Source organism: Apteryx mantelli, chromosome 1, assembly GCF_036417845.1.
Source record: "Apteryx mantelli isolate bAptMan1 chromosome 1, bAptMan1.hap1, whole genome shotgun sequence".
Lineage (NCBI taxonomy): Eukaryota > Metazoa > Chordata > Aves > Apterygiformes > Apterygidae > Apteryx > Apteryx mantelli.
The window spans coordinates 105954273-105979105 of record NC_089978.1 but is presented as its reverse complement, the minus strand read 5'-3'; the positions used below and the strand labels follow the sequence as shown (position 1 = coordinate 105979105).

The 24833-nt window shown below is 37.4% G+C and overlaps 2 protein-coding genes across 6 annotated transcripts; one reads left to right on the top strand and one right to left on the bottom strand.

The window, feature by feature from the left end:
• Positions 1–228: 228 nt before the first annotated feature.
• RWDD2B (RWD domain containing 2B) lies at positions 229–4509 on the bottom strand. Of its 2 annotated transcripts, none has more exons than XM_067299459.1 (5): positions 4434–4509; positions 3311–3526; positions 3143–3210; positions 2139–2504; positions 229–1411 (listed from the first exon to the last, which is right to left on the bottom strand). In XM_067299459.1, the coding sequence occupies exons 2-5, from the start codon at positions 3515–3517 to the stop codon at positions 1174–1176; spliced, it is 879 nt and encodes a 292-aa protein (XP_067155560.1). In that variant the 5' UTR covers positions 3518–3526; positions 4434–4509; the 3' UTR covers positions 229–1173. The 2 variants fall into 2 exon arrangements, with proteins under 2 accessions (XP_067155560.1, XP_013810710.1); XM_013955256.2 differs by lacking the exon at positions 4434–4509 and adding an exon at positions 3948–4132.
• On the top strand, positions 4307–24625 carry USP16 (ubiquitin specific peptidase 16). Of its 4 annotated transcripts, none has more exons than XM_067299428.1 (18): positions 4307–4391; positions 5985–6083; positions 8134–8309; positions 8987–9090; positions 11429–11532; positions 13393–13574; positions 14538–14630; positions 15356–15486; positions 15847–15934; positions 16961–17039; positions 17956–18047; positions 18874–18930; positions 20083–20250; positions 20849–21521; positions 22269–22363; positions 23610–23696; positions 24013–24169; positions 24287–24625. In XM_067299428.1, the coding sequence occupies exons 2-18, from the start codon at positions 6023–6025 to the stop codon at positions 24409–24411; spliced, it is 2472 nt and encodes an 823-aa protein (XP_067155529.1). In that variant the 5' UTR covers positions 4307–4391; positions 5985–6022; the 3' UTR covers positions 24412–24625. The 4 variants fall into 4 exon arrangements, with proteins under 4 accessions (XP_067155529.1, XP_067155524.1, XP_067155538.1 ...); XM_067299423.1 differs by lacking the exon at positions 4307–4391 and adding an exon at positions 4635–4714; XM_067299437.1 differs by lacking the exons at positions 4307–4391; positions 8987–9090 and adding an exon at positions 4635–4714 and having other exon boundaries at positions 8134–8284.
• The last annotated feature ends 208 nt before the right edge of the window (positions 24626–24833 follow it).

The following is a 24833-nucleotide window of genomic DNA, read 5'->3' as shown; positions in this document are numbered from 1 at the left end:
CACTAAAATAATCTGAAATATCTTTGAACTTGGTTTCTATCAATATGTCTTAAAAGTATTGAGACTTCAAGCATGTCTTAGGTCCTTTTGATCAAGCTGCACTATTCCTGTAAAATAACAAGGACTGACAATTTGTCAAGGTTTCAAGTAGAGCAATACCACACTTGTTGAATGAAATCATTGCAAAATACCACCACAAAAGGTGTCTAACAAAGTCCACACATGAGATTTTAAAGGTAAGAAGTTTATTGGATTTACACAGCAATATTAACATCAGTAGTAACCAGTGTCCGCTTTTTATGACATGTACATGATTTAGATATAGAAACCATAAACACAGAAACAAAATTAGCCTTCATATCTTGGATATGAATTTGTTGAAATCAGACTTAAAAACATAAGTAGCATTAAATTAGCACTTTAAATTAGAGCACTGCAAACTTGTAAACTCAGTAGGGTAAGGATTGTTTTACTATTTTGGAGTGTACTGTAAGGGAACCCAGTCCTAGGTAAGCTTCTACTATAACATGAGTAATCAATAGACTAGACTCCTCAGCCACAAATATAGTGGAGGCACCACAGTATCTTTCTTACCTGCGTACATATTTTTATCTATGGAAAATTCTTACTCCTGTTAGTAGGTATCCTAGCTTCAGTGAAACTATTCACATGACTAAGAAGCTGCCCTCCTCTTTTCTTTTTTTTTTAATAAAACCTATTAATATCATGACAGAATATACTTTCAGACAGAAAGAAGAAAAAGACTGTTACCAAAAAGTCTTCATGTAGTGTACATAAACAGAGTAATAAATTATGTAAACATCAGTATTTCTTTCTTGAGATGTCTACATTTCATTTTTGTCTCTTCCTACAGGTATTTATTCACTATAATTCCATGTTCTGGAACTCTGCCCAGTAGGTTATCAAACATTTTTTCTGGCTTTGTAATTAGGTATGTACTCTAACGATCTGAAAACCCAAAGCTCTAGTAAAGCATTCATTTAGTAATTTTCATTATTCAAGATTTCACTGAGTATTCGTTTTCATGGAAAACTGGATTCATCATAAAAAGTAGAAATTATTAATCCCTTCGCTGATCAACTGTTGCAGAAAAGCTATGGAATCTCTTTTAAGGATTAACTTACAAATATAGGCACTTGCACCTGTAGCAATCTAATGTCCTTCAACTCCAAAGTACATTTGAAAAATGTCAGCACATCCTTTTTCTTCTAAAAAATGATACAGCTGCCCCAAATCCATATGGTTTCCTCTGGCACCATGTGCATCAAAACATTTTTCTTCCAAAGTGGAGAACTTTCTTTGTTTCTGAATCTCATCACGTCCTCCACCTTCCAAAGAAACATCTTCTCTGTGACGAATTAAAATTCTCTTCCATGTTAATCTTCTAATTCTGAAAGCAATTGGAGAAATATGAATCTAGCTGTAAAATGCAGATAGTTTTAGAAGATACTATGAAATAGTTACAATCACTGAAGTCAATAAATTTAATTTGTACATGCTTCTTGGCAGAGAGAATGTTTCCCTAGCTCGTCATAGAAATACTACTGAAATGCAAAAACTCCCATAAGCTTGAGCTTGTTTCTTTTTATATCTTCTCAGGATTAAAAATCTTTAATGGTATTCCTCACAGAATAATTGGTGAAGATGTGGTTTAAATTTAAGTGCTCACTTTTGTCTTGTCTATACTAAGAATTCTCACATCTGCATCCTATTCATCCTAGGAGTTTTCATACTCTCTTAGCTGGTATAATCAAATAGTAATGTTCATTTACTCTGCTCTATTCAGAAATATAAATGATGAGAGCAGAATAAAATATGAACTTAAAACAATATAACAACATACATATGTAACAAGATTGGGGTACTGCAGTCCACTGCTACACACTGAAATACAGAGAGAACAGAAATAGCAATGTGCACTGGGTATTAGCAGCTTTCATTATTGTAACCAGCAGTAGAGTGGACATTCAGAGTTGTAAATGCACTGTGACAGAGACAAATACTACAGACAGGAGGTTGGAAGGAGGGATGAGTTTCCCACCTTCCGGCCACATATACAACTTGAAAAACATAATATTCTAACCACTAATGGTACTTAAGTACAATGAAAAGCTAACCTTGACCAGAACTCTTCACAACTACTCTGCAGACCTTCTACACAAACCACACCTGGTTTCCCAGGCATGCAAAACCCTGACAGAGAGAGCTCCTTGGCCCAATCAATAATATTCTTTCTTTTTTGCTTGTTGTAGATGTGATGACTATAGATCCATAATCTAGTGAAAACGATGTCTTCTGACTGCATAGCATCTGATGTCGTCACTGAGGAAGACGAAAGCTCTCTGTCAATGTAAGCAACTCCATGATCTTTAACCCATTCTCTTGCACTCAACATGCAAGGCTCACCACTGCAGTTTTGCATCAAATATGTTTTTAGATCAGAGTTCAAGTGAATCTGCTGAGAGCGGCTTAATAGGGGTGACCTAGAGAAAAATATAAATACAGTTGTAGTTTGCTTACAGTTCAGCATGCTTTTCAGTTTTACTTCAAGCTGCTAAAAAAATCAGATGGTTTGCACTTACTGTCAATATTTAAGTCAGGTGGTTAGCTACAAAAAGGTCATAGCCAGTATTTAATCAATGTGCTAACTGTTGAGTCCACATATACTGCTATCAATCTGTAATTTTCTAAAATATACAATGCTACAGAATGCTTCGCTAAACAGAAATGTTCCAGTAAAAATAACAGAAGTCAGGGAGTAACAGTATTGCGACAAGGGAAGAATAAGACCACTGAGCAACCTTTCATTCCTTCAGCTAGTGTTAAGCCTTGTCCAAACAGGTGACAGTCCCTGAGCATCAGACCTATGAATGGTATCTATATGTGACCACTCTGTACAGAATCTGGCACTCCTCCATTCTTTTCCCATTTTTCTCACTTGTATGTTGAGGACACTGGAGAAATCATATCCTTGCAGATTTGTTTTTCTTCTGACATCATTGTCCATCTGGCTCAATTTGATTATAAACTATGAAAAAGGACTTTTTGCTATTATATCTGTATATATGTAGTACACTGTAGTTTTTAAGCATTTTTATTAATTGTATTTTTAATGCCATACCTCACAGTAATTTCTGGTAGAACAGCTGGATATGTAAATGGTAAAGCACAGCACATAGAAAACTCCACCTAAAAACAAATGATCAGACATTAAGTTGAAGGAAGCTCTAAAATCTGACCTGAAGTCCCACAATATCATAGTTTTTTTTTCCAAAAATATTTACTGTACCATAGAGGCATCAGGGACCTCTGCCTTTACATTCAGTATAAATTGAACTTTTGAAGATGGCACCTCTGCAGACTGGTTTTCAACATAGTGTTTTAGTTCTGCTACAGCCAGCTGGTCAGTCACAATGAACTCCTCTTCATAAGGAAACATGCTAGAGAGTAAATCTAATTCAGAAATTTGTATCTCAGCTTCTTCTCGGTTACTCATTTCTATTTCCTATGAAAAGGAGAAATTAAGAGAGAAGAACATATATGCATGAACAAGTTCATTGTCTACCCCAATGTAAATCATATTATTTCTTGTAACCAGACCTATTAAAACATGTTGGCCATTCAAAAGCTTAAAGAGGTATTCTGTGAGTTCACAATGTTTCCATTAATCTGAGATGGAACAGAAATTGATGTTTTAACAGAAAATGTCTTGTTCAGTCCCATGTATTCTGCACACAGTTGTCTGTGTTTGGTGACTGGAAAGCTGGACAAAAGCGTATTTAGGGACCTTTCATTCCAAAAACGTGTGCGAAAGCTAAGCATCCTCGGCCAATTTTAGGATTAACCGGCCAATTTAGATTTACTTCAACTACCTAGCTCTAGTTCCACCGAAGTGGCAGAGCTGTTACCCCATTAGCACAACGTACAGCTTATTTTTAAAGTAAGGCTGCTCGCGCGGACACACTCGAGCAGCCGCACACGGGAAGCGAGGCAGGACAAGGACTGCGTGGCTGTCCCCGGCCCCCCTAGCCGCAGCGGGCAGCCGAGGCAGAACCGCACAGCGCCGCCCCACCGCAGGCCAGGCCCGCGGAGCCCCATGCCCCAGGGGCCACGGCCGTCGCCCACCGAGCGGAGCACGCATGCGCGGGGGGGGGGGGTGATGAAGCGCCGCGCATGCGTCGGCAGCCACAGCCGCCATCCCATTCGCTCCCTCCTGCTGTGGCCTCATGGCACTGCCTCCCCACAATGCAACGCGGCGGAAGCGCGTAAGGCAGTGGGTGGCCGTTGCTCAACCGCCAAGGGATGAGGTGAAGCTGCTGGGCTGCTCTGAGGCAGAGCCATGTGTCGCGAAGCCGTGTGCCCTGCGGCAGGTGAGGGGCTGAAGCCCGCCGGCCCCGCTGTCGCGCTCCTACCGCTCCGGCCGCCGTCCTTCCCCCGCCCCGGGGCTCGCTTCTCCGGCGCTCGGCAGACTCCGCTCCGGCCGGGGCACCCGGCTTTCCCTACTGGTTGCGGCGTGCGTCAGTAAAGACTCGGGGGGCGGGCTCAGGCGGGCGGCGCTGGCCTATCGGAAGCAGGCGGGGCGGTGCAGCGGGGTAGGCTGCGCCGCGCCGCAGCCGGGGTTGGCGTGTGCGGTGGGGCCCCCGCGGTGGCGGCGGAGCCGGGCCCACGTGGGCGGCGCGCCCCGCGCGACGGGGTGAGTGGGGCGGGGGGCCGGGCCACCCCTGCCCTTCCCGCCCGCAGGACGCGGAGGGGGGGCTCCCCGCCGGCGGCAGGTGTCCGGCGGGGGGCGCGGCGCGGCCTGGCGCACAGCGCGGCGGCGGTCGCGGACGTGCCGTTGCGGGCGTTATCGCCCGGTTCCCGCGCGGTGCAGGGGCGCTGCCAGCTGTTAGCGGCCGCTCGCTGCAGGCGCTGGGCGCTGCGGTGCCCTGCCTCGCGTAGGCTGCTCCGTGGAGAGGAGCCCGTCGGACGAGTCTGTCCACGCGCGGTGCGGCTTAAAGCACTAGCTGTGTGCGTTCATACTCCCGTGTTTTCCTGGCAGAAGAAAAGTCAATTCATGCAGGTTTTTAGTCGTTTATAGTTGTAAAAGACCAATTATTTTAGCTTTTTAAGAAAAAAAATGTATTATATGGGCAGTTTATTGGATGAACAGGCAGTTCCTTTTCTGAACAATCTGAGCGCTAAGTTTTTAAAGGTGATCTTTCCACTTTTGATGAAGCAGTTGCCTGCCTATTTCTAATTAACTGGGCAATCTGTTCTAAAGGCATGCGCCTGGAATGGTTTCTCACACAGAAGATCCTCTCTGTGCATCATGTCATAATGCCCCCAGTCCTAGTTTGTCGTTGATTCCCTTAGTCCGGCTTCGTTTCTTGGCAGCGATAGCTCCAGGCAGGATGCTGTGCTGCTGTGCTTGGTGCACTGTGGAGTCCGAGCTGAGAAATGGTTCTAAAAGGATGGGTGTTGCAAGGCAGATATAATGCTATGCTGACACGTTTATGTGGCTTGGAGTGTGGACAGCAGGGTCAGGCCTGCCTGCAAAGACTGCATAGATCAGCAGTTTTGAACTTTTACGCATTTTCAGGGGATAGCAAAAATAAATTTTGAAATTGGCCTGACTTTTTTTTTTTTTAATGATCTCTTGTGAGATAAGCAATAGAGCCTTACAGGAGCTGCATGGCAGAGGCTAAAAATCCCTTACCATATGTGCAGTAGCTGACTTTTCAAAGGGAAGCACTTGGCTTAGGGCTCTGTTGCAATCGATCACCCTTCTAATTCACACTGGGATCTTGCTTCTGCCGATTGCAACTGTTTTGTGTTAAAACATAATCCATTTTCTTTCAAAAATATCAAATTAAAACAGGTTAACTCACTTCGAGAGACAACTTGGTGATAGAAATAATCTATTGTCTAACTACTGTCAAATAAAACTGAAACTGAGTTTCTGATTTAATATTTTTCTTTGCTAGGTCCCAGTTCTGTGTAAGGAAAACTACAGACCACAAATATGGGAAAGAAACGCACCAAAGGCAAAACCACACAGGCTGATGAGTCTCTGGATATGCTGAGTAGGTTTCTTCAGAGACGCCTATAGTCCTAGGAAGAAAAATGTTGCTTTTAACTTCAAGCAGAGAAGGCTTAAACTCATTATTATCAGAAGAGCTTTACAGTAGTCACTGACTTTGAAGACTTAATTACAAAGTGTGACTTTATATAACTGAAACTTACATCTTTCAAGAAGCATTGGTCTTGATACTTTCCTAAATTTGCTGTAAAATAATAAACCTGTCTTGAAAACAATTACTCAAACAGTTCTTCGCTGACATATAGATCTTATTAAGTTCTCTAAGACTGCTTAATGTATAAAGGATTTGTAGAGTCAGGTGCTAAACTTGTCATGACAAGTTGGTTGTCCTTGTCTCATGGTAGCTTTTCTGTCCTATGGTGTTTTAGCTCTTTTGTCTTTTTCCTGGAGTTGAGACCGCTGTCTGCTTTGCTATTTCTCATCTTTTTCCAGCAAAAGATCAGTTACAGTGCAGTTGCTGATGGCATCTCAAATCTCTCTTGGCTGAATAGGTCAGCTCACTCTGAGAAATACCTATAAAGCCACAAGTAGAAACTACTAACAGTGATCAGTCTTAGTTAATTTCACTGTATAATAGCAGCCAATATCCAAGAGCTTTATTTCAAAATAAATATAATTTTGAAGTTGTAGATGAAGCTTGTGCCTTTAAAAAAGGCTTAAAGAATGCATCTAAACTCTAGATGCACTACTAAGCTTTTATCAGCTACTGTTTGTACTGTGGTAAAATCCTATAATCTTGGTCAGAATCAGAAGTCTAAGTACAAAACTTCCACTGGTTTCAGCTCATGCCAAGAAAAATTTGCCATCTTGAGGCTCTAATCTTGCATATGGTCCACAGCAAAGGTAAATCCAGAGCTGTTATGCTCTCTCTGATCTGAGCTATAAAAGTACCTCTGCAGCAAAAGACTTGAGAGTTGAATTATATAAACAGCTATGTAATTCTTCTGGATTGAAATTTCATGAGAGAATGCGTGGGGTTTTTTTGTTGTTTGTTTGTTTGTTTTTTAGCATATTAAGCATATATGTTGTTTTTTCTTTTCATGTGGGTTACTCTGTGCTTTTTAACTTTGAAGTGAGTATTCACGCTGTCGGATATTTGACCTTGTATTGGCAAATTTAGACATTTGTAAATGAAAGTAGTGAAGAACTGTGGATTGATGATGCCACATGTCTTAAAAAAAATACACTGTATAAAAGAACATCAAAAAAATTTTTTTAAATATCACGCTGGTTATTTGGAAGAAGTTGGATCAGTTTGTGTATGCATCACCTGTCAATCAGGAATTCTCCGTATATGACTTAAGCTTTCAAGCAGCTTCTCTTTACCCTCAAATAACTGAGTAACCAACAAAAGAAAAAGGAGGGGGGGAGTTGAACTCTTAAGAGTTCCTCTCATCAATGTGTGATTGCAGTTCTCAGTTTAACCATTCCTAGCAAAGTTTAGCTAAATAGATGGGGTTCACACTAGGCCTGGAAGATGCAGCTCTATGTAGGGTGTAGTATTGTAAGGTGACAAAGATATAGATGTGATGACTCTGCCATTGCTCTTTGCCATAGTCTGTTGTGTAACTTCACTGAGGCAGCTCAGGTGGAAGCATAATCTTACCTCCACTTTTATAGGCCAGCCAGGTGCTGCCTTGGTGACTAGGAACCATGGCAGTGGGCTGTAGCTGCTCCCTCGGAGGCTGTGGGTATTGTAATGCCACAGTAATAGAAACCCACAGCTTGAGCAGGCCTGGCACAGTAGGTAGGTCTGTATACAAAAGCTCTGTCAGCTTCTCTGACTAGATGTAGATTTGAGTGATACTTTTCTGGTAATGAAGTAGTTTAGGATCAGCAATATCCCCAGATTGTGAATGGATAACAAAGAATTTCTTTCTGATACAGTTTTCTGATGTCTGCTAAATTTTCAGCCTTTCTTTGGCTCTAGAAAGGTCATCTTGGCTTCTGGATTGCTCTCTGTGCTTTTGAAGCCTAGAGACGTTTACACTTGTTATGCTATCTGCATCCTTCTTGTGCTTTCTATTTTGTAGAACCTGTGTGCAAGCATATCCGTAAAGGACTGGAACAAAGCCATCTGAAAAAGGCATTGCTGAACGTGGAATGGCATGTTTGTCAGGACTGCAAGACAGATGATAAGACACCAGAGAAATCTGAGGAGACTGACGAAAGCCCTTCCATATGGTTATGTTTAAAATGTGGCCATAGGGTATCTCTTGTTTTGTTGTTGTTTTGCCTTACTATCTTTCAGTGCCTCATAATATAGTTGAGCAAGACAGCTTCTGATTAAACCCTTATATCCTGCCTTATTTTTTAATCTGAAGGTGGTGCTATATAAATGATTTGATGTACTTCAGTGTGATGAAATATGTCTGTTCTGAATTGCAGATAAAATACTTGGAAGCTTGGCACAAAGGCATTTAGCAGACTTAAGGCTAAAACACCATCTTAAGGACTTAATTCTCCTCTTAAAGTCTGAATTCTTTTGCCAGGAAAATAAATATTTCTGTTAATGCTCCTAATCAGGAGCATTATCAGGATTTTCATGAGTGTTTTGTGCTAACATTGGTTTATTAAACTTAGAACTGTGCATGCTGAAGAGGTTTTTGGTTTTGTTCTGTTTCATTCTTCAGTTTTTTCAAATTGGAGTTTGTAAAGTGGGTTAGATATCCAGTCTCCAAGCAACTTGATAGTTATTCTTCACCCAATAAGTTACTTTTCTCTCTGTAGAAATGCATCTTGAAATAGCAACCTAACTGTTCATCCTAGTTAGTTTAACATAGTTTTAAAATTAAAACTGATTAACTATATTTATATTCTGACTTTATATATGTTTCATTGATAGTCAACTGGATTTTGTCACACTTCTGGTTATCAACATTATAGGGCTGTGGCAGAAACTCTCAAGAACAGCATGCTTTAAAGCATTATGCAACGCCAAGATCAGACCCCCATTGTTTGGTTCTCAGTTTGGACAACTGGAGTGTGTGGTGAGTTTGTCAGGCAACAGTTATAAGACATAGCTAGAAGAAAATGGAAGTTGGCATATAGTTTGTTTTCCACACAAAAATCCCAGCAGTCTTTCAAGATTTACTGAATAATTATTGCCTTCTTGTAAAGTCTATAACTAGAAAAATTTCATAATTAGAGTTGAAATGGACCAACTAGTGAATATTGTTGATTTTATATTTTACTTCTTTTGCTAAGTCAAAATATTGACACATGGAAATGTATGTTGTTACGCAGCTCTAAATCTTAACTTTGGTGGAAGTTCCTTTCCAATGCATGTATAGTGAACAATTTGTTGATTACTTTTATTTTCTCAATAAGTATGACTTCTTAATTCCATATTTATAATTAAGCAAAACTGTAAAATTACATGATGCTACTGGACCAATCAAGACAAATTCTATTGGTGTGGTAATATTTCCTTCTCTTAAAAGAATAGCCTATTATAGGTGAAGAACCTTCATGCTTTAAACTGCCATACAGAAGTGTTGTGCCTGACATAGTTTTTATTCTACTTAGTTGCTTTTCTCTAAACTTACTTTGTCATTAAGTTTTATTTTATATAACATTATCTTTCTACTTAATCATATTTAGCACATATGTATATATATAATTAGTGTTTTTATTGATCTCTAGAATGGAAATGGACATTATTAATAACATTATTAATGAACGAGTGAATCTCCCTTTGTGTTTTTAAATTAGTGCTAAAATCACCATTTTGAAATGCTTTATTTTCTCTGTTTTAAAATGTATATGGTTTTTAGATCAAAATACTTGTGAATGAGAGGAAGTTGACTAAGCAAAATATTTTGCTTCCTTTTGGAGAGAATAATTTCTTGGTTGTGCAAATTTGTATAAAAAATTTCTTCGAAAAAATTATATGATACTGGGTGTAAAACTATTGCTATAAATCCAAACCTTCAAGAACTGTATTCCATAGTGGGGCTACTAAATAGAAGCAAAGGCAGTTGTAACCAGAACTTACTAATGCAATGGATGTATGAATAAAGTTGGAGATTTTTAGAATCTCTCCATAGTGTGTGATTGAAATTGAACTTAAATAGTATTTTTAGAAGTTAAAGAAACAGTTTTGAGCATGGAGACAAAGAGGACAGTCCTAGTAAGTCACTATATTCTGCTATTTAGGGGTTAAAACAGGTGCTATTGTATGTATTTGCAGTACTGGTATGATGTACCAGTCACATGTACTTATGTTTTTTCCCCACTGGTCAAACACATCGCTGATAAAAACCTTCCTTCCAATTCTTGATTCCTTCAAAAACCCCTATAAAATTGTTGACAGACAAAAGGTTATTGTGCTAAAAATGGCTTGTGGAATTAATTATCATTTGTTATTCCAAGAGTGAGGATGCCCATTTGTTTAAAATAAACAGATTGACCATAAATAAATACACAAAGATTGCAAAAGTAGACTGGTTTTTTCAATGAGACACAAAGAAATGTGAAAATCTCAACTAATGTTGAGGATTGTAGAGGTTTAGGGAAGCAATTTACTGCTTCCAGGATCAGAAAATATAGTCTGACTCTCGGTAATCCTGAAATCTGCTAAATGCATTTGTGCCTAACAACTATAATTGGTATGTTTCAAAATGCAGAAGTATTTGCATTCTCTTGGGTTTATTTTGTGAGCTCTTCAAAGACCTGATTGGGCAGAAGTACAAAATTTGTCCGTATAACTCTTCCTTATGCTGTATGTGGTCTTGAAGAATTTCAGTCTTACTTGAGCCATTATCACTGCAGCTTCTCTCGCAGTTTTGTTTAAAAGAGCTCAGTGGTCTAACCATTCTCTTTCTTTGCTCATAAAGAGAGAAATAGATTTGTATCAGCAACAAAAGAGCAAGTAAAAGCATGTATGATTGATAGAGCACACAGATCTGTTTCTTGTCCAGTTCAAACATAATACTCCAAATTTTTTTTCGTAACATAAAATTGGTAAGTCATTTCCTTTAGGGCCTGATAGTTCAGTTTCTTTATTTTAGCAAAATTTCCCTTGTACTTATTTTGCCTGAAGCCTAGATATCTAAGCACATCTCTCAAGGGTCTAATTCATGTTTGTAGATTGCATCCTCTGATTACTGAAATCATTTAATAAAGATAATCTTGCTAGCTTTTTATTCTTGTAGTCAGCAATAAATTAAACTCTTCTCTAAGACTTCTAAATCTTAAACAAAACAAAACTCAATTGTAACTTTATAACTTTGTGTTATGACATGCATCAAATCAGCAAATAGTTTAGGAATTTTAAACATTTAAAAACTAAAATTAATTTTATTTTTTGGGTTGGGGTGGAAACAGGTGCTATGTGTGTGATAATGAAGTTCCATATAATACTTCAACCCGATTGGGCCAGACTGTGGATTATGTTAGAAAACAAGTTTTCATTGACACATCATGTACAGGTAAGTAGCTGTAGTATACACACAGTAAACTAGAAAGCACCTTAAATGTTGCAAATCGTATTGTAAGTCAAGACTATGCTAAATGAGATTTAACTTCTGGAGCATCTTATGGTAAAAAAAGGCTGGTTTCTGTCTTTACATTTTTCTTTGTCAGCATTCTGAAAGCGTAAGTAGCATCCTAGCCCACTAAGTTAATTGGGCAGGATTTTGCTCAGTGTCCCCTAAATCTCTGCAGAACAGAAATACAGGAATAGGAATTAAAAAATACAGTCTTACTATGACATTTGCGGTGGGGGGAGAGAATGTGGGAATATGGTATTGGGCTGTTGTGTGAGTAAGGAATTCACTATCAGTACTCAGAAGTATCACATTTATTCATCAGCAAGACTCAGTCTAACTTAAGATTTGAGGGAAAACTTAAAATTGTCGTTGCTTAAGGATAGTTTGTTTTTGTTGCTATAGTTTTTTGTGTTTTTTGTTGTTTTTTTCCTAAGTAGTTCTACAGTCCTTGAATGCATCAGCTGGAGTGACTAGGTTCCCAGCTGTTGCGACCCCCTAGCACATTTTCTAATGGAAGGAGTAAAAAAGATTTGTCTTATGAAGCCATACATTTGGCATATGTAGCTTCTGTGCATTCAGCACTCTCTGAAATGGTGTTTTCAGCCTGCAGTCTACCTGCAAAAAGTGTGTGTGTGGGGGGGGGGGGGGGTTCATTTATTTTTTAAGTTTCCACAACATGCCGTTTCCTGCAAAACTGTTTTTCTACGAGACATTTCCGTTGCAAGACTTAAAAGAATTTGCCTATCAGAATGCTATAACTTGTGGTTACCAAAAATTCCAGCATCATCCTACAGTTAGATCAAATCACATCCCTTTTGGGAAACAGCAACTATGTAGCGATCTCCAGTAGTTGCCTTTGAGTATTTCTTCAGGAAGAAACTGAGGTTTTCTGACAAGGAACCACATTCTTCAGTGTCTTTTGCTGAGTCTTTGCCTGTTTGTACACTTAATATTTGAACTTTATATTGCCAGAATTTTTGCTCCAGTTTGAACTGGAACTGGATGAATACCTGGGTGCACAAGTTGCCTGTTTTAGGTGTTTCATCTGTTGTCCTTCCTTTCTTGTCCATCTGCAAAGATTATATTGTCCCTCTCTTTTCCTTTTTCTGAGTCGGTGTTCCTTTGTTTTGAAGTTAATATTGGCCTACAGTTTGTGAGAACTTTGTCAGGAGAAGACTGGCACACTGGCAGAAGCAGTACAGGGATTATTCAGAAAATTCCCTGGTGCACCTTTATGGTTTTGTTAAACTAGTCATTGAAATTTTGAGCTATGCACCAAGGTAATTTTGGAGAAAATATCTTGATTATTCTTAAAGAATATAAACTTCCCAGTTTCTGCTTTTTAGGTTAATGAAATGAGCACAAGAATGCTTTGAGAGTGGGAGACCTGTGCATTTCATTCCGCACAGTAGTGCTGTGTCCCATGGGATACTCTTTCAGATGCCATCCTGATGGATGTTATAGAAAGCCCTAATGTAGATGATGTTGTAACAGGAATGAAATTTCAGATAACACATGCTGAGTTTCAGGGATTGTTGGCATGAATGGCTTGTTGGCTAAATAGCCCGTTTCAATCATATGCTGATCTGAAATGGAATTTCAGGGGTTTTTTTTTTGTTTTTAATCTCAACTCTTGACAGTTTTAAGAGCCTAAAACAGTAGTGTTACATTTATGATAATTCTGTAATTGTGTGTGTTTTAAATTTAAAACTTTGAGGACTTCTGCTGTCTATAATAACTTTTTTCCTAGCCAATTTCCTGTTACTGGATTAATATATGGTATGTTTTTTGTTATTTCAGTAAAAACACAACAGGAAAACAAAGAACTTGAAAATAAAAAAGTAATAAAAGACAACAGGAATGAGCAAGAAAAAGAAGACTCGCTCAAAGAAGAGAATTCTCACTCAAGTACCAATTCGGAAGTGACTGTGAAAGGACTTAGTAATTTGGGGAATACATGTTTCTTTAATGCAGTTATGCAGGTACAATAGTTGTTACTGCTTTTTAAAAATAAAAAAAAATGAAGCCAGAAGCAATAGCAAAAAAAAAAAAAAAATTTAAACATGCCATACTGTACAGCCACCCAACTAGATTGCATTTTTTTTATCTGCCAAGAATGACAGGTTCATGCTAAAAATACAGAGTTGGCCCAGAGGAATGTGGGGCGGTGGAGCTGCAGGTTCAGACTTGTACTAAGGGAAGATACAACCGATTGCCTTCTCTTTGAGGGTCAGCATTTTTACTGATAGAGGCTGAGCATGCCAACTGCCTAATTTAGTAAATAAAAATACGGTCTGGTATATTACCCTTGCTGACCTCTTAGAATATGAGAGAGCAATACCCAAAGACCACTGGTGTTTGTTGAAACAAAAATACCTTTCTCAGCAGCAAGAAATCAAATAGAGCTAAATATTCACTGGATAAGTATAATGCATTGCCATCTTGTGTGTATTCCTCAGCTAATAAGTGTTTAGATAGAATGAACTTACCCTTTCAGATGTATTAAAACTTGCATATAATCTTGCGATCTTTGGGTCTTAACACTGACACTTTATTCAAGCAAAATTCCCGCTCTACTCGCAGGTTTTGGTGAACTGTTTGATATTTATTACATGCTTTAATCAAAGGAAATGGATGCACTGCATGTTACCTCTTGATTTAGAAGCAGGCACTAGTAAATACATTGGGTCAAAAGATCAGTCTGCAGAAGGATAGTACATGTAGGGCTTCTGCAATCTAAAGTAATGTATGCAGAGGACACTCATAAGTCTCCGTAGCTCTGCGAAATTTACCTCATCTTAACTATTAAACCTTGTCATACTTGTGTTTGGAAAAATTAATCTGCTGCTAATTTATTTGCCATAAAAATCTATGACAAGTGGAACTACACTGACCTTCTGCTTGTTCCCCAGTTACCAATCTTTTTCTTTCTTTATCTTCTACAGAATTTATCACAAACTCCAGTCCTGAGGGAGCTGCTTAAAGAAGCTAAAATGTCTGGCACAACAGTTAAAATACAGTCACCCGAGTTCTCCATGGTATATATGCTTCAACTGCCATAGTGATTTTTTTTTCCTCAAGTCTGTTAAAGAAACAAGCAGTACTTTCCTCTCTGGATTTTAAAACTGCTTCAGTTAAATGCTAACAAGATTAAGATGTAAAGTCAGTGGGAACTTTACCATTGACTTCAGTAGAGCCATGACCTCATTAGAAGTGAGAGAGCACTGATTCAATACTATAAGTATTAGTTGTCATCAAAGAAGTAATTACATCATAATTATGTATTTAAAGGATAAAAATGCGTAACTTTTGGCATGGTGTGATTTGTCTAAATGCAAAATAGTAAACTGGAGCATGTCTCCAGCACTAACTTTTAGGTAATGTACGTATCATTAAAATCAGGATTTGGCTGGGAAAGAAGGGTTGTTCATTTTAAGAAGGTGTAGTTTTTTCCTAATAAAAACAAGAAATCCAGGAAATTCTGAGTTGCAGCTATATATGCAATATATATCTAAGCAATATAGTAAATATAAGCAATAAATAGTTACATGATTCTTAGCTCAGTGTTTTGATTCCATCTCATGAGAAACCATTCTCTGGTTGTTTTTGTCAGGTTAATTTACTACCATTCAGGGATTTTGTGTATACTGTTTTGTAAGAATATTTTCAAGAATTGAAGAGTTTAGTTTTAGGAAAAACTTATTCCAGACAGATCTGTCACCAAATTAAAGTACAACAATGTTCTTACTTCTGTTTAAAACAGGAACCTCAGCTGATAAAACTAGATCAGCCAGGTCCTTTGACATTAGCCATGTATCAATTCCTGACAGAAATGCAAGAGACAAAAAAAGGGATAGTCACTCCTAAGGAACTTTTTGCTCAGGTTTGTAAAAAGTGAGTATCTGTACAATTGTCTGGCATAGTGAATATCAAAAGGATTTTTCAGGTTTTTGAAAAGAAGGGCAGCTTTCTTCTTAATTGCATTGAGTTTACATCACAGCACATAAACTTGTGTAATTCTTAATAAGGTTTTGAAAGAAGAGGGTTAGGGACAAAATAAAAATGAATAGAAGTAAAATGAAAGAAACCTAGTGAGAACTTCTTCATATTTTCAGAAACCTCTATATGCTCATGCTCACTGCTTTCATAGAAAAATTAAAAACAACTCATAATAGACAGAAAAAGACAAAGTCTTAAGCATAACTGTCTACTTTTAAGGTGAATTATGCCTTACAATTATTTTTCGTTTAACAGAGCAATACGATTTAAAGGTTATCAGCAGCAAGACAGTCAGGAATTGCTTCGTTACTTACTTGATGGAATGAGAGCAGAAGAAATCCAAGTGAGTGCTTATTTCAGTTTTGTGAGTTAAACACTGAGTACATTTTAACGGAGTGCATCTGTTCATTTAAAGGGTTTTTTGTTGGTTTCGTTTTGTTTTGTGGGGGGTGTTTGGACTTTGGGTCATAAACTGATGCTCACTGTGTGAACAGTTGTACTGGTTGAAGTACCAGTACTTCGGCTTCTTCATACCCAAGGCCAAGGCTTTCATCTCTTCTGGAGGGGAAAAAGTGCACTCCTTAACTTTTTCTGAGAGAAGTGAACCCCTTAGAGTGGGGATGGTGTTGCATAAGCACTTACCTGAAGCAGCAACAGAGATCTACCGGATCAGCAACAGACCTGTAGAAGCAGGCAGTTTCTAAGTAGTGCAGTACTAAGGAGCAGCCACAGGTAGTACTGGTTTCATTTAACAGAACTACATTCAAGGAAGGTTTCTGTTTTAGCCTGGATGTTTTACATGTACTGTATACATTGTTTAGGTTTCTAAGGTAATAATCTCTTCTACTTTTGCAGGAAGCAATGTGCTGTTTTTTCCCTGTGCTCTTCTAGTAAAATCAAGTAGAAAGGTTGAGTTTTGCTTGCTTTAAGGTCTTTTTTAACACTTTTTAACTTACATGTCTGTTGTCCTTCAGAAAATAGATATAGACTTGTCCAAAACTATTGTAAAAATAATGGGTTTGGAGTATGTCCTAAAGAATGTCCTTTGTTAATTTCTGAAGTGCCTGAAAGAATTCTTGTGGAAAAAAATATATATTTTTTTTATTTTAATTTGGTAAAATATTTTTATCCTCAGACTAATTTTTTTTCTCATACTAATTGAAACACTATGGTTGTAAGCTTGCTTTTTTTTTTTTTTTTTTAATATCGAAATGCAGGAACTATTTTGTATCCTTAAAGGCATGTTATGTTTGTACTGATTCTCTTAATGGGTAAAGATTAATTTTTTTTCTTTGTCTGAAGTGTTTTGTAAAACTGACTGAAATAGTTTAGGGAATTGTACAGTGAATGCTTGTTTTTAAACTTTCAGCGAGTAAGTGCTGGAATACTGAAGGCGCTGTCTGACTCTAACAAACAAAATGAAGAAGAACTTAAAAAGAAAATTAAAGGTAAAATACAGCTTACTAATGTTGTGATAATTCAGACTTATCTGGTTCATTGACGTACACAAAGAAACATTACTATTATCAACTAAAAGACATGTATTTAAGCAAACAATTTAATGCCATGTCCTGAATGTCTGTGCATCTAGAATGTGTGGCTTGGATATCTTGAAGAGTCTATTTATTTAAAGGTCTTATTGACCTTGGTGGGGTTACCTTCTTGAACAGAGTAAGAGAGAACTGATTCTATAGTCACTATCCATTAAAAGATGTTTGGGCACTGTTTCATCATCCAAACACCATGTAAGAAATTAAAATATTAGCACATGAATGTAGTGATTTACTCAATCCTAATAGCCCATAATTACTTAACAGTGGCTTCAAAAAAAAAAAAAAACACTAAACAGAAGAATTTTTAAACTTTTCAACATAAGTTAGGTTTGAAGATGAAGAGCAAACTTAAGTTCAAAGTATCTGCTATGCTGGGAATATTACCTGAGGAAATTGTTTTTGTTTATAGAGCACCCATCTTGACAAATACTGATACTTCATTTTGTAGCTTCAGACAGTTGTTTGACTGACTTAAATTTTGGGGGGGAAAAAAAAAGGAACTCTTCCTGGAAAGAGTTTTCTTCTGAGAAAACAGAGAAATGCATTTGAGTTGAGAAATTAGTAAAGGTGTTGGTTCAGTCAAACTGTCTTCTCCTGCCAGTGTGTTTTCACCTCCATTCCCTTGACATACAAAAGGAACTTAAATTAAGAGTCTTGCTGTAATTCCTGGGGAAACGAAAACGATCTAATGTATTCCATCATACATCTTACAGACTGGATCCTCTGTTTTTATATTTGGCATGCCATAACTAAATAGGTCACCAAAATATTATATACAGTAATAACTTTATATTTTATTGTCAATTCTCAGAATATGAAAAGAAAAAGGGAATACAAAGCTTTGTAGATCGAATCTTTGGTGGGGAATTAACCAGTACGATTATGTGCGAGGAATGCAGAACTGTAAGTAGACTGCTGGCTTTGAATAGTCTAGAATACAATTTTTATATGTAATCTGCAGAAGAACCCCAAAGTAACTATATGTAGAAATAAGTGGAATTAAAGAGGTTGGCTTCAATTAATACGTTTCTAAGTTTTGATTAGCTGCATACTTTTCAAAGAGGGGCATGGTTTGGCTGGAATCTTTCTTCCCTTAGAGTATAAAGCTAATCTTCTAGTCCCTTCTAAATGGCCTCCAGAAAAAGAGGGCAGCAGGAGCCAAGCTGACTCTGCTGGAATAATTCACTCTTGAATTCTTGGTGATCCTCTTCCAGCGAATTTTAGAGTGGATGAATTGTTCAGCTACAGGCAGTATGCTGCCTGGGGCCCTTGTTCCTTTTCCAACAGATTATTAGGTCTGCCTCTTTCCCACACAGGAATGACTAGGGGGTTGCAAGGAAAATAGTTACAGGGAAAGTGCGGTATCAGGATGGATAATTCATCATGAGAATGAATTATTAGTGAATGGGCTAGATGAATGTCCTGATAGGGCCTGCAAGATTGGTATCTGCAGTCTAAGTTGAGTAATCGTGTTCTAGGCCACAAGGAAAATGGTATTTGTGGGAAATATTTCTTGCTCATTTCTGTGGTAATGTAACTGGTAGATTTTTGGGTCATGGATAGCTGTTTGTGAATGTAGATTAAAACTGTGTTTCATATTTGTATGTGCAAGTAAAAGCATGCATTGAATGCAGATAAGGATATGTTAAAATAAATCTATGGACAGCAAGCAGCCACTTCAAAAAAAAAAAAAAAAAATCTAAGTCAAACTCTTTAATATTCATTTAAGGTATCCTTGATCCATGAGTCTTTCCTTGATTTGTCACTTCCAGTACTAGATGATCAGGTAAGAAACTGTACATATTTGTTTTTTTGGCTTTCTTAGTTTTTGTTTACATACACAAAAACACCTTTATTACATGGTCGTTAGGGAATGAATTTATGTATCATTCTAAAGTCTCTCTTAAAAGTCAACATAATAAATTTGCACGAAAATATAGAGAGTGAGATTTTCTTGAGAATCATTCCTGTAAATTGCAGCTCATAAGTTGTCTTTGGAAAAATACTGATAGTGTGTTGGTGATTTTGCTTCTTTGTCAGTTTATTCCCTAAGCAAAATTAGATAGATTATCTAGTATGTTCAAATGTTGTCTTACTACAGTAGAAGACTGAGTTGTAAATGTTTCAAATTCATCTTCACTGTTGTAAATCTGAACTAAATTGGATGACAGTGATGGGTTCCCAGTGATATACTTAAATGCTTTATATTTTAATTATTTTCATTCAGTTTTTATGCATGGAGAGGATTAATGCTTTCAGTCTTCAGAATATTGGATAAAGTTAAGAAATAATTAACCATTCACTCTATTTATTCTAACAATATTTGATCAACCTCTAGACACTCAAAACACTTGAGACTTGTTCCCTGTGTTTCATTTTGATAATCTGCGTGTGTAAGATTTCAGATTTGTCATTAGCGTTGCTCATGCAAACACTAGTGACTAAATATTAAAATGAAATCTCCTCAGCCAAAGGGATCATGTCTTCTGCAATGAACAAATTTCATTTTAGCAGAAGCAAATGAAGAGCAATGCTGCAACATCTGTGGAAGGTAGTTCAATTGAAAATGTCTCCAGCTGTGTAAAATGTTAGTCTTCAGTGAATTTAATTAGGTTTACATTTGTTAGAGTCAAAGGTAATGTTGCCCCTTTACATGTTCATAATTTGGCCCTGATAGCCTTACTTTTTGATATTGTTTCATTCTGAATTTGTCATTTCACTTGGGACTCCCTCTGGAGTGAGGTATCTCTTTGGTATGGTTGCCATTGGGTTGGCCTAAATGAGTGTAGTCTCTAAAATGTCATCTCTTGGGTTGAAAAACTCCGAGAATAACATGCTCATCCCTGAAGTTTTCTTTGGACTACTACTATGTTTTTCTGCAGAATAACATAACTAATTTTGTACTTGTTCTGAGGGTTTTTTGTTTTAATTTTTGTAGAAGTTAAAAAATACAAATGAGAGAAATGCTAAGAAAAACAAAGAAAAGGAGTCTGAAGATGATGAAGATAAAAACAATGACTGTTATGTTAAACAGAGAGATGAGCTCCCTAGTACAAGTAAGCACCTTCAGAAAAAAGCGAAGAAACAGGCCAAAAAACAAGCCAAGGTTGGTTTTGATAAGTATTTCACTTTTATTAATAAAGCACTTGTAACTTCTGGTAAAACAAAAATTTTCTTTTGCTTCTTTAATTTAGAAGGAGAACCACTGAGAAGAGGACAAGTTATAATTTATTCTCATGCAAATTCACAGCTGAAAAGAGCAATTGCATATACATCATAGCTATTAAGAAGTTGTATGTTCTGTTAAAAGCTGCTGTGCTAAGAATAAGTTAATACCAAAGCAGTGTGGAATTTGTGTTGCCTTCTGTAGCAGCATTAATTTGTATCAAATAGCCGTTCTCCTGTCGTGTAAAACTTCAGAATACAGGCATGAAAAAGGATCAGGAAGATATAAGGAGAGTTGTTAGCTGTATTTTAAAGATACTGTGTAAAGAGGTAGAGTGAGAAGCTATGTTTGAGTGAGGATGGATTTAGTATCAGTTACTTTGAATTGACGAGCTCAGATCACTAACTCATAGATTTTCCTCCCCGCCCCCTATTGCATGCTCTAAAGATTTTGATAAGGAAACGGTCTGAAATGCTAAACACCGTTTAAACTTTCTGTTCTTCTTATATTCTTACGTATCATGTATTCCAATTTTTAGAACCAGCGCCGTCAGCAAAAACTTCAAGGAAAGGTACTTCATTTGACAGATATCTGTGCTGTTGAGCAATCAGAAGATCTAGAGTATAACCAGGAAATAAAGGCAGAAGTTTACTCTGAAAAACCTGACCTGAAGCAAGAAGAGGAATCAGCAAATGACTGCAAAGATCACTGCTTAACACAAAAAGACTTAAGTATACAGGGAAACAGTACAGATGTTCAGAGCACGCATGAAAATACAGGAAAGCCAGAACAAGAACATGTGGAAAATGAATCTCACATGGATCTCCCTATGGAAAACTTGGATTCTCCTATAAATTTTGTCAATGGCCTTGGCAACCTATCCTTGAAGGAAGATGATGACGATGATGATGAAGAGGAGGAGGAGCTTGCTACTGACTTTTCGAAACTACACTTGCGTGCCAATACTGAATCTGATATAAGTATTTTAGATGACCTTCAAACTGTTCCAACAAAGATTCATGAAGTGGTGACTGAAGATCCAGAAACAGCATTTTGTACTCTTGCAAACAGGGAAGACCTGAACCTAGAAGAAAGTTCAATCCATCACTGTTTATATCAATTTACTCGTAATGAAAAACTGAGTGAGACCAATAAACTACTCTGTGATGTATGTACACAAAGACATTGTGGACCAAAGAAGAACTTAAAAAGTATGACAAATTATCTTTCAAAAGAAAACTCTAAAACTGTCCCTATCTGTCACTTGGGTGGGTGGGTGAGTGGAGTGGTGTTCCTGAAGCAGCAGTTGTGTAACTTGCAACCTAATCTTAGATCAGTAGAACCAGTATTTAACAGAGACTGTGAGAAGGACAGTCTTACTCGTGTTAAACTGTACGAAAGTAAGTTCTTACTTGAGCAGAGTAGTGGGTTCACAAGCTTGGGTAGAGAATACTGCAGGATGGAAAGAGTGTTGAGGAGGAGGAGTGAGTTTGGTTTAGGTTTGTTTTTTTGAGGGGGGTGGAAGGAGGGCATTTCAATCTAAAACTTCATTATGTGGATGAATGAAGGAAGTGGTTATTTAGCAGACAACTTTTTTGTTCTTTAAAGTAAAACTTCTGCTATAACAGTTGCAGGGAAATTATGTTGGCATTTGCTCAAAAGACCAATAAAAGCCCCATGCGGCTTCTGATTATGGGAGTTGCAGAGAACATGGAAGAATTGATCCTGCTTATGCTGATGTTGCTCAGACATAGTGTGAGCTGGTTGCTTTTGTGACATAGGATCTGCAAGAAGGCAGGTGTTGTGCAGCTAGTCCTGTTAAAGGGGAGTGTTCAGTTCCTCAGTCATTGTAGCAGATGAGTAGATGACATTGCAACAGTGTAAATAGTGAAAATAATCAATTTTTTGCTGTAACATTTGTTTAGATGTTAATCATTGATACTTTTTGTTTTTTGTAGGTGAAAAGAAGTATGTTTATACCAATGCCAAAAAACAAATGCTTATTTCTCTTGCTCCTCCAATTTTAACTCTTCACTTAAAGAGATTTCAACAGGTAACTTGCAGGCTGTTGTTGCAAAAATACATATGTATATAGTACCAGCATAATATGTATATAGCTGTATAGTACTAGCTTAACCCAGAACCAGTGTTAGCATGCTTTAATTTGCTGTAAGGCTGTTTTTTCCAGGGTTTGGAAGGCACTGGTGGGTTTTTCTATTTGTGGTAGTATGTGTTTGTTTTTAACTGAAAGAACATTCTACTAGTTTTCTGGGAAATACTGTTTTGGGAACACATTTCTGCAATTTATTCATTTACTGTTATTATTGCTTACTGTATCAAGTAGTGTCTTAGTATTAATTGCTTGCTGCTACTACAGCAGTTCTTGGACTCTTACATCAGTAAAGGTACAGGCAGGATAAGATCCCTTACTAAACAAATGCAACAAACAGGCTAGTAGAGTTGGAAAAGAGAGGAAACTGAAGCCTTACAGGGGTGGGGGGAAGAGTGAATGGAAAGCAAGGCAACTTAAGCCTTACCTATAGACACCAAAGGAAAGGTGGCTTATCCTTTTTTCCAAGTTACAGGAAATTTTTTTTATTTTAGGGCTTTAGGTTTTCAAGAAAGAAACAGGAGAGGAATGGGGATGGGAGACAGTATTACCTTTTCTAAATTTAAAGCTGTTAAGTGATTTAGTCAAAATGCTTGAAAAATAAGGGGTATAGCTCTTAAGTAGATGAAAATCAGTTCTACAGAGTAAATAGAAATATGTAGGATACTCAAAGAGACCATAACATAATTGAGGAAAATACATTACTTCCTTTGTTTTTCCAATTTTGATACTGGAATATTACTTGAATAGGGTAGGAGTAGAAATTCCTTCAGTTCTGGCAATCCAAAACTAGATTGTCAGGCATACTACAGTTCTACAGTATCTGAGAGGCAAGAGATGTCTTCAAAGTAGTTACATAAGTATATAGAGCTGATTTTTTTTTTTTTTTTTTCCATTTCTGCTACCATTGTTAAGATACCAAAAGAGTGAGTTAAAGAGCTGTCTTAACTCGTGCTCTAGTGCAGCATGTAGAGGCAAGGATGTAATGCCAGAAAAGCTTGGGTATTGGGGAAAAGAAAGGGGGAGAGAAGGGGGAAAAGCAGTTTTATCCATCTTATTGTAAACCTAATTTTGTATGTCTTGTTAGGATTCATAGACCTTCAATGTGAAGTATCTAGTAAATGATAAACATGGTTTTAATAGGTTACATTCTAACACTGTGACTTTTTTTTTTCCATGTCCTATTAAGGCTGGATTTAATCTACGGAAAGTTAACAGGCATATCAAGTTTCCAGAAGTGTTAGACTTGGCTCCTTTCTGTTCAGTTAAATGTAAAGTAAGTGGTGGTAATGTAGGGGAACAGATTCTCCCTTTCCATATTTTAACATGTTTTCAAAATTATGCTGCTTAGCAGAATCTCTTTATACATGCTTATCAAGTTTCACTTATTTTGCATGATAGTACAGAATACCTTGTAACCTGCATGTGAGTCTGTCAATATACTTCTACTGGTCATAGTTGTGGTAACTTGCATGAATCTGTGGTGACTAATTTTCTGTTCATCAGTAAAGAAAAATAGACTGAAGAGATCATATTCTAGCCTCGTTAAAATCCAGTACCTCAGTGACATACCTATGCTTTTGCTTTTATAGAATGTGGCTGAAGGGAATACAAAAGTATTGTACTCTCTCTATGGAGTTGTTGAACATAGCGGCACTATGAGATCTGGACACTACACTGCTTATGCCAAAATGAGAAATACGAACAATCACCTTTCTGACCTTGTCCTTCGAGGAGAATCTACTCAAGGTGAACATTAGGAATACTTTTAATTAGTTCTTACTGCAGAACAGTAACGTCTTAAATGTCTTTTAATAAATTAAAATGTCTTTTAATAAATTTTGCCTCCTAAATTTTCTTTTACAGCTTTAGAAACTGAACCAGTAAAAGGACAGTGGTTCCATATTAGTGATACCCACGTACAAGCTGTGTCTGCATCAAAAGTGCTGAGCTCACAAGCATACCTCCTGTTCTATGAGCGACTGCTGTAACTCATCTGAGAAGCCTTCTTACATGTGCAACCATGTTTAAGCCGGCTGAAAGAAGGAATGGACTTGCAAATCATGTTGTTCCACCTTGGAGCTGCTGTATACAACTGCAGGAATATGCTTTATGCTTCTTAGATACACTGACAAATGAAATGATTAACTTATACTTTTCCCAGTGTTTTCACTACTTTTAAATAAAAGTCTTTTTTCAAAATTACAGCTTTGAGTTTCTAATGAGTACCTTGTGTGAGCAAGCAACCACTGCTTTCTTATAACTGCTCATGAATTTTGGTCAGCAAATCTCACTTTAGAGACTGGCTATAATCTTGAACTACAGCTAGCTCAGCTACGTATCTGTATGTAGTTCTAAGCATAAGAAGCTGTCTCTTCCTGCACATCTTCTCTTCCAGACAAATTCAGCACCA